Raw genomic sequence first — 15,000 nt, 5'->3', positions numbered from 1 at the left:
CGCTCCGCGGCATATGGGATCCTCCCGGACCAGGGCACGAACCCGTGTCCCCTGCATCGGCAGGCGGACTCTCAACCACTGCGCCACCAGGGGAGCCCCGATGGTAGACATTCTTATAGTCCATTCTTAGCGTCACGTGGTGTTCTACACCATATTGGGCTGTTCCTTTTCTATTAGAGCCTAGTAGTAAACACAAAGCAGCTTTGCCACTGGAAAATAGTGGTTGGCAGAAGAGGAAATAGGCTTCCTTCCAAAACCTCAGGGCTCTGCTTTGTGATGTTATTATTGCTGGCACATACTTCATCCCTTTCTGCCATACATTTTTCAAGTACCACTTGGTCTTCTGGGTCATAGGCCTAAGTGGCAGGTCACCTTGTATAAAAGCTTGGACCTGCTGCAGACCCTCTCTTGCTCCACATATCTCTTGCAACAGGAAGCCTTACAAGTTACCTTGTAGGTGGATCAGAGCAGTATGCCCAAATATAATGCCTTAGATAAGCTAAGTCCTAGGGCTCTTTCCACTGTGGGCTGTGCAAAGTGAGGCAACTTGTCTCTCATTTAAGAGGGAATGTCTTGATGTTTTTATACCATTGTCCTACTAGAAACTTCATAACATCAGAGGTCTGTGAACTTTCACATCGTTGCCTCCCTTCCTCAGCTACGCTTTTTCTTCCTAAGGCATCTGGTTATTAGTTTCTTCCTGATGTCCCAACATGATATCCTGTTCCATGTCAAGGTAATCAAGGTCCCCCCCAGACCAGAATATCAGCTATTCAAAGCCATGGTCTGTGACAATGATGAAAAGAGCTTATACCAGAATGTAAATCAATTCACTGCTCCCTCATCGAAAAAGTCTTGCTAAGAAAAAATTGTCAGCTGAACAGAACAGTGTACTTAGTGCCATAGTTCACATTCTGGTGCAAGCTCCCTAATTCACTGGGAACACGTAAGAAACATGGACCAGAAACCAGTTCACAAATGACACTTGGTGAGGATCACTGCTCTAGTCTAGATTATAATATGACAAAGATCAGACATTGCTTTGATAAAAGACAGCAAAGGTGTACTGCTGAACCCCTGGGCAAAGGTGAGATGTTGCAGGTTATACTTGCTGATAGAAACTAAAGGAAAGACATTTGCTAGTTCAGTAGGCACATATCACATGCCAGAGGCAGATTTGTTTTAATAAAGATAACAGCTATTGTTTGCCTCATATTACCAAGGTCCCATTTCCCCTTGGTGAAGAGTTCATCCACGCACTCATCAAATGTATAAATGACCTAATTCTGTAATCCAATTTGATGGACTGTGTCTTAGGGCAACTTCTGGAACCAGTTAGTGTATCAGTCAAGATTTGGACAAGAAATAGATGGTATAGTCAAACAATAAATTGAAAAATTTTTTAAAAAGACTCTTTACAAGTTTTAGCAAGTTTAGGGGACCAACAAAGATTGGTAAAGCACCCAGGAAGTAGAAAAGGATGAAAGTCATTATCAGCTTGAGACCCGAAGGATGAAGCAGTGTTACTAGAATTTGGAGAGCTGAAGTCGGAGGTGAAATGTTGCCCTCCAAAAGGTTGGTAGAGGGCAGCCACTATAAAAAATGTGGACCAGCAGGGGGAAAGCACCACCACACTGTCCTCCTGCCACCTGCTCTCCCATTGGTGCCTGGCCTTGGCCAAACCCAGCACTAAGTCAGAGAGCAAGGGAGTATCAGTGATGCTGTCCTAAGAGGTCAGCTTCCCAGGACACACAGCTAGGTAGACAAGGGCAGAGGATGACTCTTAAAAGATCAGTAGAGAAAAATATGCACTCTTGAAAGGCAAATAGAGAATAACATACATTCCTCCATGAGAGAAAATTTTGATAAAATAGGTTATATGTCTACAATCAAATACCATATAGAAATTTAAAAAATTGAACCAGCATTCCAAAGTAAGTAAATCTCAAGAATATAACAAGTGAAAAACAGGAAGCAGCAGCAGGATACCCACACTATAACATTTATATAATATTTAAAATCCAATAAAACCATATTTTATGGATACATAAATATGTAAAAAAGGATAGTCTAGCAGTAACCACTGCAGATGCAGTTCTGTATACATCACTGTTATGGGATGACTATGTCTGAAAATATCTTCATTCCCCCCTTTCACTTGCATAGTTTGGCTGGGTGTGTTAATTATCTATTGCTGTGTGTTGTGGCTTGAACTGTGTCTTCCAAAAAGACATGTTGAAGTCCTAACCTCCAGTACCTCAGAATATGAACTTATTTGGAAATAGGGTCATTGCAAATGCAATTAGTTAAGTTAAAATGAGGTCGTACTGTAGTAAGGGGAGCCTTAATCCAACATGACCGGTTTCATAAGAGAAGAGACACAGGAGGAAATACCATGTGAAGATGTGGGTAGAGATTAGAGTAATGCAGCTGCAAGACAAGGGGTGTTAAGGATTGCTGATAACCCACCAGAAGCTAGAATATGCAAGGAAGGATTCTCCCCTATAGATGTCAGAGAGCATATGGCCTGGCCTACACTTCATTTTCAGACTTCCAACCTCCCGTACTGAGACAATATGTTTCTGTTGTTTTAAGCCACCTGGTTTGTGGTAATTTGTTACAACAGCCTTAAGAATCTAATACAATCTCAGGATTCTTACCCAGAGTAAGTAACATGTTTCTCGACTTTGAGTCTCTATTAGGTATAGGTGGGTGATGCCATCTTTCAGTCAAGGGCAGGCTGTTCTTCTCCTGCCCTGATACAGTTCAGGCTCCAATATGCAGACACAGTGTGGTCCAAGAGCCCACAGTCAGCCCTGTGACTTCAGTTTGGGGCTAGCCCATCTTCCCTGACACCCGCAGGTTACACAGTTTCAGCCCCTACTTGCTGCTGTTGCGTTCTATATGCCTTTTAGGAAAGCCTTTCCATTTCTGATTGATAAGATTTTCATTTCCAGTTTTCATAGTAGCCTCTGCGCTTATATGTTTATATGTTGCTGTCATTTATGTGTTTGGACTGGAATGGAGGAAGATTTCGCTTATATTCCATCAGTGATATTGAACTGAATGAATTGCCATAGTCTCCTTAGACCCAGATTTATTTTCTGTTTCTCATGGTCCAGAGTCAAATTACTCACTAAACAGCTCATTGAACTCATAAATACTACGTATGAAGTGCCAAAGTACTCAGGGAATGAGCTACTTCGTGTACTCAAAGGAAAATCCTGGAGAGTCCCCAGGAGCAGATGCCTGTGGGTTTCATTTATTTGTCTGCTTTTTTTTTTAGAATCAGAGACACTGTATGATGTTGTGAGGAAAACAGAAGGAAAACGAGGCTTAGATTCTAGATCTGGCTTAAATTACACCTAATAAACATTTATTGAAATCTGCCATGTGTAATACAATGCGTTAAGCCATGAATTTTACACTGTGAGGGTGGAGAGAATGGAGGACAAAGATGAATAATATATCCAAACTCTCGGCTCTGGTTTACTAAGCCCACATGCCGTGGACCACTCTTGCTGACCTCACATTGTACTACTCTGCTCAGTGGGCGCCAGCCTCACTGGCCACTTTCTCTTCCCTGTACACATCCAGCTTCTTCCTATTTTGGGGTCTTGGATTGAAAGGATTCTTTCCCTTATTATCTGCAGCTAGCCAGGTCACTTGAAACATCGTCCAATTTTGTCACATATGTAGGGTCATTCACCCACCACCACAGATAAGATACCAAATGGTTCCATTACCCCAAGGACCCTTTATGTTGCCCTTTTATAACCACACTCACCTCCCATTCACCCACCACACCCACATTCCTAATTTTTGGTAACAAGTAATATATTCTCCATTTCTAAAATTCTGTCATTTCAAAATGTTATGTAAGTGGAATCATATAGCGTATACCTTATTGGGATTGGCTTTTTAGCATATACCCTACTGGGATTGGCTTTTTTCACTTATTATAATTCCCTGGAGATTCTTTCAAGTTGTTGCCTATATCAGTAGTTTCTTATTTTTTATTGCTGAGTAGTGCTTCATAGTAGGGATGTACCACAGTTTGTTTAACCACTTACTTGGTATAGGCTCTCTGGGCTGTTTCCGGTTTTGGGTTATTACAAATAAAGCTGCTATGAATATTCATGTGTGAACATTAAGTTTTCATTCTTCTGGGGTAAATGCCTAGGAGCATAATTGCTGGGTTGTATGTTATTGCATGTTCAGTTTTACAAGAATCTGTCATGCTCTTCCAGAATGGCTCTGCCATTCTATCAGCTATATATGCCTGGTCCAGTTTCCCTGCAACCTCACTAACTTTTGGTGTTTGATGTTGTCACTAAGGTTTGTCTTAGCCATTCTGATGCATGTGCAGTGACGCTCATTATGATACCCATTTTCCCAATGGCTACCAATGTTGAACATCTTTCCAATAAGCTTGTTATCTGTATATCCTCTTCAGTGAGATGTCTGTTCATGTCTTTGGCACATTTTAAAATTGTGATTTTTTTTACTGTTGAGTTTTGAGAGTTCTTTATATATTCTAGATGCTGGTCCTTTTACTGGATATATAATTTGTAAATATTTTCTTCTAACCGTGGCCTTCATCCTCTTCACATGGGTTTTCACAGAGCAAACTATTTAATTGTGATGAGGCCCAAATTATCAATTTTTAGTTATAGGAATCATGTTTTGGGGGCTAAGTCTAAGAACTCTGCTTAGTCCTAAATCCAGAAAATCTTCTATTTTTTTTCTAAAACCAACACTGCCCTCTTCCGATTAATATAGCAATATAGATGCCTCAGTATTGGATGGAATGATTCCCTCCCCCACACATTTTTATTCTTTGTCAAGATTATTTAGCTATTTTAGCTATGCCTTTCCATATGCGTTTTAGAATAAGCTTGTCTATATCTAAAAAAACTTTTTTTAGAAAATTTTTTATAGAAACTACGTTAAACCTATAGATCAATTGAAAAGAACTGACATTTTTACTATGTTGAATCTTCCAATCCCTGAACAAACGTATCTCTCCATTTGTCTAGGTATACTTTGATTCCTTTTATCAGAATTTTGTAATTTTCAGCATGTAAATCCTGTACATGTTTTGATAAGTGTGTATCTGTGTATTTCATTTCCTTAGGAGCAATTATAAATGGTATTGTTATTCAGTTTCATAACTTTTATTTTTAATGTATAAGAATGCAGTTGAAATTCTTGTGTTGATCTTGTATCCTGTGAATTAACTCACTTATTTGTTCTAGGATTTTTGTTGGTTCTTTGGGATTTTCTACATAATCATGCCATCTGTAAACAGGAAAAGTTTTATTTTATATTTCAAATTTGTATGGCTTTTGTTTCTTTTTCTTGCCTTATTGCAAGCTAGAAATTCCAGTACTGTGTTGAATAAAATAGTGATATTTTATTTGCCTTGTTCTCAGGATTAGGGAGAAAGCATTCAGTCTTACACTATTTTTTATGAAGTTAGCTGTAAATATTTTTTAGATGTTTTCAAGTTGAAGAAGTTCCCTTCTAGAGAGTTTTTATCATGCATGAGTGTTGGATTTTACCAAATGGTTTTTCAAATTAATATAATCACGTTTTTTTTCCTTTAGCTTGTTGATATATGATGCATAACATTGATTGATTTTCAAATGTTGAACCAGCCTTGCATACATGGAAATCATCCCACTTGGTTATGTGCATCATTTCTTTTTACTTTATTGGATTCAGTTTGCTAATATTTTGTTGAAAATTTTTATGTAAAATTCATGATATATTTGTTTATAATTTTACTGTTTTTGTACTGTCTCTGTTGAGTATGGTATGTTAGCACTTAAATCTGCCTTTTTATTATTGTTTTTCTCTGGTTCTTATTCCAGTTTTGCTTTCCTTAATTTCTGTGTGTTGTGTAAACATGTTTTAAGATTTTATCTTCATTGATATATAGTGTTTTTGAGTGTGTCTCTTGGTGTAGTTTTCTCAGTGGTTTCTCTGGGCATTACAGTATAAATATATGACATTATAATCTAGTGGTATTATTTTACCACTTACAGTAAAGTCTGGAAACCTTACTTCTATTTAGATCCCTTTTTCTTTCCTACTTTAAAATATTACTTTCTTGAATGTCAGATGGTATTGTAATTTTTGGTTCAATAATCAAATATAATTTATAAAACACATACATGGGGAAAGGGATATTCTATTGTATATACCCATAATTCTGCTCTTTCCACTGTTCTTCCTTTCTGATGCTTGAAATTTCCTTTTTTTTTTTATTATTTCTTTTTTTGTTTGAAGAATTTCCTTTAGCCATTCTCTTAGGAAGGTCTAACGACAAAGGTAACGAAGACCAATGGTGGGCAAAACTTAAAATATTTATTATCTGACCCTTTACTGATAGACATATGACTCCTCTAGGTTTTAATTTCTTAAACTTAACAATAAGGGCATTGGATTTGATAATCTCTAATATCCCTGCAACATCCATGATTTCATGTGGATTTCTTATGTGAAGGTATTTTTTTCCTCAATGACCACATTTGAGCACTCAGGCAATACAGAACTTAACACTGGAAAGCAAGCAATTAACAAATACTATCATTCCAAGAATATAACATGAAGGTGAAGAGAAATCCAGTCTGCTGACTGTGCGCCAGGTAATTAGATTTATGGAACTGGAGTTCAGGTTCCCACTGTGGGCTGGCAAGAGCCCAAAATGTTTTGCACCTGCCAGGTAAGTCAGCATGTACCATCACAATCTGGAGTGTGGTGCTTCCACAGATGCTTTACTGCACTTGTGCTAAAACAGTTCAGGCTATCCCATGGCTCACAGAACAAGGGCTCCCCTTTTGAGCTCTCAGTACTATTGTCTCCAGAAGAATTATTTTCTAGTCATCATTTTGGGGGTGCTTATTAGGTGAAATGTGTGAATTACTTTCTGAAATATGCTCTTCTGAATTTAGTCCAGGTAGGAGGGAGCGGGGACATCGACCTTGTTTTTCTTCATCTTAAGGGTTAAGATTCATCTACATATATATATATATATATATTTTTTTTTTTTTTTTTTTTTTTTTTTTTTTGCATTACGCGGGCCTCTCACTGTTGTGGCTTCTCCCGTTGCGGAGCACAGGCTCCGGACGCGCAGGCTCAGGGGCCATGGCTCACGGGCCCAGCCGCTCTATGGCATGTGGGATCCTCCCAAACCGGGGCACGAACCCGTGTCCCCTGCATCGGCAGGCGGACTCTCAACCATTGCGCCACCAGGGAAGCCCTCATCTACATATATTTTTAAAACAGAAAAATATGTGAGAAAATAAGGTAAATAGGAAACCAAGAACAAGTATGAAAAACAGTTATGATAGCTATTCAGAGACAACTAAAACTCATGTTTCTCTAAAACACATTTTTAGAAAGTCAGAACAGTAAAACAACAATTATTCTACAATGGAGGTCACAAACTTAGACAACCAGATGCAGCCTTCTGACAGGTTTTGTTTTTCACAGAGTTGGGCCAGAGGTATATTTTTGTTTTTGAATTTAACTGGTTGCTAATATTCAAAATTTTTAGGAGTTCACATAAAAGTTTAGATTTCCACATCCTCTTGAGAGATGAGACACTGTTGGGCCATATTCTCATGCGGCGAACACTGCTGGGAGATGAGGAGCATTCTCTTTGGGCATCACTTGTGCTTTCGGGTCCAAGTGGGAGTCGGCCTCCCCACATCGTTGCCTCTTGTCCCCATGTCAAACAACACTTGTCATTTATCATCAGTTTCATGCTATTGTGTTTCTTGTAGTAGAGCTGAAGATGGCAGAATATCTACTATCCATATTTCAGTCAAAAGTAGGAAAAAGCCAGGCTTCCCTGGTGGCGCAGTGGTTGAGAGTCTGCCTGCCGATGCAGGGGACACGGGTTCGTGCCCCAGTCTGGGAAGATCCCACATGCCGTGGAGCGGCTGGGCCTGTGAGCCATGGCCGCTGAGCCTGTGCGTCCAGAGCCTGTGCTCCGCGGCGGGAGAGGCCACAACAGTGGGAGGCCTGCATACCGCAAAAAAAAAAAAAAAAAAAAGTAGGAAAAAGACAAATGGACCAAAAGGAATACGTGTTTTAGTAAAAATGGGAAGCAGATATATTTTTGTTGAGATGAAAAATACCCCTACTAGAAATCCACACACTGAAGATGTCTGTTGTAATAATACAACCTGAATGACCATTCTGAAATATACCTGGCCTAATTCTCTCACTCACAGTACCCACCGGCTCCGCAGGCATCTCCTCTTTCTCAACAAATAACAAGTGGATGCCATGACGATCTTGTTTTCTCTACTTTTCCAGTTTGATTTTATCTCTTAGACCGTGCAACGAAGTAGGAACACATGGCCTTTGTCCGTCTGTACATTCAAACATCTATTTAAGGAAATAACTTATTGGTGATTCAATTTAGATATTTTTATTCTTCATATTCTATATCCACATAGATTGCATCTAAGTACTGAGGGTTTGTATTTTCGTCTTAAATGCTATATTTCCTCTGTCTGAATTAAGACTGATAAAACTGATAAGACTAATAAGGCTAAGTTGAAATGAACACAACTACATCAGAATAAATCAGCACACAATTTTCTGGGTTAGATTTCAGGTGTCGTAGCTCCTTTTCTACAATTGGCAAGTGCATCACGAGAGATAGTATCTGTCATAAAATCTCCCTACCATTCCCCCCAACCCCCAAGCAGATCTGAACATTAAAGAAAGAGCTTTCAGATATTCAACAGGGACTTTATGTTTGCTTCAACAGTTTAGAAACCCCTTCCAGTGGTTTCTTTCGGGATTTGATAACAACACTGTCTCTCTGGTGTTTGTTATCTTCCAGGTTAGCATTTCAATTCACTTTGGAGGAAGCTGGAAGTTCGGAAGTGTTATATATCTACCACATTTCCATTGATTTTTGGACAATTTATATTCCAGAAGCCACTGATAGCTTACTTAAAGCAGATCCCAAGACAGAGCTTTTCTTTTTAGTTTCAGAGAGAGAATTTTCTAATACTCTGCAGACCGCTTGAATAGACCAGAGCTGTGAACAAATTCAGATAATATCTCTCCCACTCCAAGCCTCCCTAAGCTGCGGGGAGACTTTATGAAATAATATGCCGGGAACATTTTTTACGGACACCATTTTCTGGCAACAGAGCAGATTTGAGAGGGAGCAGCTGTTGATGTCTGATCTCCAGGCTTATTACATGAGGACCTGGAACCCAAGAGATCGTGAAGTGAATACTGAATGAGCACATCAGTAGAGAGGTAAACACGTCTCCTCTCCCTACTGGTCCAGTCAGAAATATCTTCTTTTTTGTTTATCTCTCAATGTCAGAGATCATTTGGCTGCAACACATTCATGCAAAATCCTTCCCTTTCTTCAAAGACTAAATATTAGAAAAAGGCTAGGCAGCACAGACAAGAAGGTTAACACTTATTTTCAAGATTGGTTAAAACTCGAATCCGCAGTTGCTGTGTCTCTGCCCACCCACTTCCAACATTTCCCTTGTGATAATACAGAGGAAGGGGATCTATAAAATTCCACGTCATGACAGCCATTTAAGGAATAAATGACATACAGATAGGAGGCCTTTAACTGTGAAAAGCAGAGCACATTTTAAGAGTTCTACCAAGACATCTCCTGCCTAAAGGGACACAGCTGAGTGGGACATGGCCATGCATGGGACTACTCCACAACGGTATAAAGTATGAATTTTTGAATAAGAGTATTAAGAAAAACAGATTTAGCATCCCACCCTTCTCCCCCAGTACAGTTGTCTCCAGATGCACTGGCCTCTGTGGTGGTACCTGAACAAAGCAAGCATGATATTTTTATTTTCTGTTAGAGAGAAAGAGGACTCTTTTTGTTCTTTGCTTGAATTTTGGAGGCCACATGGACCTCTGAGTTTTGTGGTCAGCGGTATTCATGGTGATTTTGGTTACGTGTGGGTTTAATCCTGTGAACAGAAATGAAATCAGGGTCATGCTGCAAAGCAGAATCCTTCAGTTAACATCACGAACCTTACTGGGTAATGCAATCTTGAGTGAGTTTGTGGATTTTTTGTTAAATGCATCCGTGTTTAAACGAAAATTAGTCTTCCTAGGAAACGATAAGTTCTCTTATCTAAATTCTTACTAATGAAAGTCACAAATGTTCTAATAATGTACACAGCAAGTGGGAGTTTGAAGATACCCATAAAGATAATACTTTATGAGAAAATCAAAGGAACAAGAAGAATGAAGTGCCAAGTTTCCCTTGCCGTCAGGGAAGCAGGTGTTTACTGGAAGAGAGCGAGCTGCTAAAGCAGACTCAGATTTAAATCTGTTGACAAATCAGTTACCTTCTCAGCTTCAATTTTATCATTGGTAAAATAAGGATGACAATTACTATCTGTCAAGTTGGTTATAAGGAAGAAATAAGGAAATGTATATAAAGGGATAGTAACATATAAATATAGTAACTCAAAAAAAAAATCAATGTCAATCCCCTGGCCTTTTTTTCTTTCCACTCATTTGGAGTTTTTGAAATTCAATTTAAAGAAAAAAAGTGAAAGAAATTACTGCTTGGACGTCAGTTTTTTGTTTTTTGTTTTGGCTGTGCCACACAGCATGTAGGATCTTAGTTCCCCCACCAGGGATTGAACCCACACCCCCTGCAGGGGAAGCGTGGAGTCTTAACCACTGGACTGCCAGGGAAGTCCCAAGTTTTACTTTTAATACATTTTATGTGGTCTACTTGTATCAATGAGAATAAGGTATTTATTTGGGAGTGAAGGTATGAAAATTAAGGGGAGAAAATGATGTGCAAACAATAACTGTTGTAATTATAAAAATTTTATTTCACTCTTACTTTAATTAAATCTTCATAAGCACCATGTCATGAACTGGCAATCTAGAAAGAGGATACTGGAATGCTTTAGTCAATAACAAACTGCAAGCTGATGATATGAAGTTACAGCTACACGGAGCATGTGTACAAGACCACATTTAGAAAGGTTCACTTGAGAATCCCACGATGATGCACAAAACAGGATTCTGGCATCAATTTGTTCACACTTCCTATGCTCAGAACCCAAAGAAACACTGGTTCACCTTGACAGTTTACAGTTTGCTAACACTTGACCTTGAAAGCATAAATGTTGCCATCTTGATTTCTTGACCAGTGCTTGGTCATAGGCTGAAAAGACCAATTCCTTTAAAATTTAAATTCTGCTTAAAGGTTATGTTCAACATTATGCAAGTCATCAGCAAGGCCTTTGAATGTGTGCAATTCTCATATATGATCACCAAACCATTACTGACCTAAGGAAATTGTGGAAAATTATATTGCCAGCAAAATGCTTAAATTTGGTCCTACATTAAAAGACCCAATTGCCAAGGTGTTTTACATAAATTTAATTCACAAGCATGTACACAAGAGATTCACTATAAAGAACATTGCTTCCTGGTTTATGAATAAAAAGTTTATCCTCTACTTACACTAAACATACAAAAAATAATCTACAAAAATTGTTTACAGTTGATTTTAGTGAAAGAAAAAGCTTTCTTCAGAAAAAAAAAATGATTGTGTGGTGGTAGTAGTTTAGCCATCAAAAAAGGAATGTAAGTAACCAATAAATATAATGTGCTTTCTCCATATAGACATATTTACACTTGAGTCTTTGGCTTATGTTGTTTTCTAAAAAGAACTTTAAATGATCCAGCCATCATTGCACATTAAAGGAAAATAAGCCAGTTATATATATTTATATATTTATATAGAGATCTGCTACACTTGAAACATATTAAAAAATGAACTTTCCTATGAATTTGCACAGCTTTTCTTTCTTCTTCCTTGAAAGATTTAACATCTTTTATCTGAAAAAGGGAGAAAAATGCCACATAGAAAGTATTAATTCATGCAACACGTGGTGGCTGCTCTACCAAAGCAGGAGAGAAAAGGCTGCATGTTCACTGGACAAACACTGAGAAGTTCTCATTTGAATCTGCTTCTTATTAAATAAAATTTATGTGGCACAAAATGTTGATGCTTTCATACAGTAATAGAAACTGAGTCCTTTTTATTAAGATACACAACTTCATAAGAAAAATACTTTTACCTCTCAAATGTAAAAGCCTCCCACCCCCCACATTAAAATCTTTCTGCACAGGTGTGACACGTACAACAGCTGCTGGCTCAACAGATGAATGGGCTCTGCTTGGATGCACTGTGAAGTCTCCCCCCAACTAAGATGACTCCAGGTACTCCAAAGCTACGTCGTAGCAGAAACGGTACTGCTCCTGAAAGAAATTAAAACAAAAGGGTGGAGCAAGGTTAAGAAAAAGGAGAAGAATGGAGAATAATAGCTATCAAATGAATACTTGCATTCAATTTAGATTTTTCAAGAATTACAGATTTTTTTTCTATATACAAGTTTAGCATCTAGGCATGCATATTTTACATTTGAGTCTAATGATTGCTGTTTTTTAAGAAAAAGGAACTTGATGTAAAAAGATATGTTGTCTTTGCCTCATATTTTATATCAAATTACAAAAATCTTCAGTATTATCTGATTATAATAGTAATACCTGATCAGTACAGAAAAATTTCCAAGTATAGAAAAAGATAATCAGAAAAAGTTTCTATAAATCTGTTATCAGAAACAACTGTTTAAAATACTACCTTAGTGTCAATTCAGTCCATTTTTATGCATGGTTGAAATAATAATTACTTTAGAATAAATATTAATTGCTTATCTATGTTTGGGGATATAACTTTATATTTTATTTCCTGTTGTTTAGCATTGTTATGTGTCCTTTTCTTATGTTATTTAACACCTCTGTTAATACTTCATAAAAGTCTAATATGTGGATTGACTGTAATATTGCATTTATTTTTTCTTTACTATAAATAATCCTAGAGTGAACATGCAAATATTTTTCTCCTCACTTCAGATACTTTCCTTAGTGTTATTAAAAAAAAGCCAGTCATTTCAGACTGCCACTCAACAAGTCCAAATTCTTAATTTCTTCTTCCAATTTTATTGAGATGTAATTGACATACAGTACTGTATGTTTAAGGTGTACGGCATAACGATTTGACTTACATACGTGAACATCCAAATTCTCAATTTTTTTTTTTTTTTTTTTTGCGGTACGCGGGCCTCTCACTGCTGTGGCCTCTCCTGTTGCGGAGCACATGCTCCGGACGCGCAGGCCCAGCGGCCATGGCTCACGGGCCCAGCCGCTCCGCGGCATGTGGGATCCTCCCGGACTGGGGCACGAACCCATGTGCCCTGCATCGGCAGGCGGACTCTCAACCACTGCACCACCAGGGAAGCTCCAAATTCTTAATTTTTGACACAGTTTTTGGTCTATCAGAGAATTTAAGTAAATTTTTCAAAAATGGTTAGTGGTCCTTAAATTTTTTTGAGCTTACTTTTACCAGAAAAATTTATTTCTTCTGCCTTTATTTATTTAAGACAACTTGGTTAACAAAAATTTTTGAGTTAAAACTGCCTTTCCTCTCAGTCCATCTGTGTGTCGCTCCATTATGAAGAATTTAGAAAAATTCAGACTGCATTACAAATTATTACTTGCAATATGTATTAAAATCTTCCCAGTTCAGTCCAAGTGGGTAAAATTCAGGCTGAATTAGAGAACAATCTAAAACACATATTATTTCTAAAGAGAACTTCCAGGTGTCTCCAGCAATAAATGAGGGAAATAAAAACTTTCCCCAACAGGTCTTTATCAATCCTACCCTAATTATCTAGTAGCTGTGATTTAAATTAGCCTACCACTGTGGCAAGGGCATCTCAAGAACCAAAAAGTGCTTGGGAACTGTCACATCTCTTTAATCAGTCTCTAGCAATTTGGTTTACTCTCTAAATTTTCTTACCAAACTCGTCAGTTCAATTCAACAGCACACTGAACTAATCATTAACCTTGATTAAACACAAATTGGGTGTATAGTCAGGATTCATGGGACATGAATGTAAAGGTAAATAGTAACTCTTAAGAAGGTTCTAGAATGGCAGAGTTTAATCATAGACTTTTTTTTTTTTTAAGGAACAGTGAGAAATCAGAGTTAAATATGGAAGTACGATCAATAAGTGATCTTATTGATGATTTTGGAAGACTTGATCTGAGAGATAGAGGCAGAGTTTACATTAAAAACTCTTCAGACAGCAGAGAGTTTAAAGACCTAACCATTACCTGCCCATTTTGTGAAAAGACCTCGGAGTTCTACCTCAAAAATCCCTCAAATCTATACCCCCCTTCCTCCAGCTCCATTGCCAACACCCCAGTCAAAGCCAATATCATCTCATTGGGACAAGAGCAATACCTAAGGTATAAGCTGGAGTAGAGGGGCTTTGAGGACTTGTAGAAGGGGAAGAAGTCTGTGACCGTTCTTCAAAGTGAAACGGTGTAAATGTAACTCTTCAGATTTTGTCTCAGGAAGCAATGCACCTCTTGTGTGAACAATCCATGAGCAGGAAGTGGTGAAAATACTTTAAAGGTTTATTGAATTGCTCACTTTTGTTATCTGATCATCTTGATAAATGTAGGGCAAGCAACAATGATGTCTTGGTTTTCCTGGTTTACTTTTCTGTGAGCATAAACTACACAGCTGCCCCTGACCTTATCCTGCCATGCACATATGTGTAACCCACAGCCATCACTTTAGAAGTCGAATGTGCTAGAGAAGTTTAACTTTCTTCCTCTGCATACAGCTTCAACCAGACGAGCTCCTACATACACCTACCTCCCTGCTCTTATTTTGTAATCTGTGTTGTGATTTAGTGAGCCCTGGATAATTCAAATAATATCACATGAACTACGTTCTAAAATTGGTCAAGCTGAAAACTGTCAAAGGCGATAGTTTAAAAAATTATAATTTGACCAGCAATGAAGAATTATAGATAAAGACTAAAATAAATTTCATTTGCCCTTTAAAAACTCTGGGTGTCTAAAGTGCTAGATGCAGGG

General features: G+C 38.0%; 1 protein-coding gene across 3 annotated transcripts in view; it reads right to left on the bottom strand.

Moving 5' to 3' along the window:
* Positions 1-10,847: 10,847 nt before the first annotated feature.
* Positions 10,848-15,000, bottom strand: part of PTPRK (protein tyrosine phosphatase receptor type K) — a 568,874-nt gene continuing 564,721 nt past the window's right edge. For all 3 annotated transcript variants that reach the window (XM_060029986.1, XM_060029983.1, XM_060029984.1), the window contains one exon: positions 10,848-12,309. In XM_060029986.1, coding sequence (XP_059885969.1) covers positions 12,256-12,309 — 54 coding nt within the window. In that variant the 3' untranslated portion in view covers positions 10,848-12,255. The remainder of the gene's footprint in view (positions 12,310-15,000) is intronic.

The sequence above is a fragment of the Delphinus delphis genome, chromosome 14, assembly GCF_949987515.2.
Source record: "Delphinus delphis chromosome 14, mDelDel1.2, whole genome shotgun sequence".
In the NCBI taxonomy this organism is placed as follows: Eukaryota; Metazoa; Chordata; class Mammalia; order Artiodactyla; family Delphinidae; genus Delphinus; species Delphinus delphis.
The sequence above is the reverse complement of the archived record's forward strand: the minus strand, read 5'-3'. Positions and strand labels throughout refer to the sequence as shown.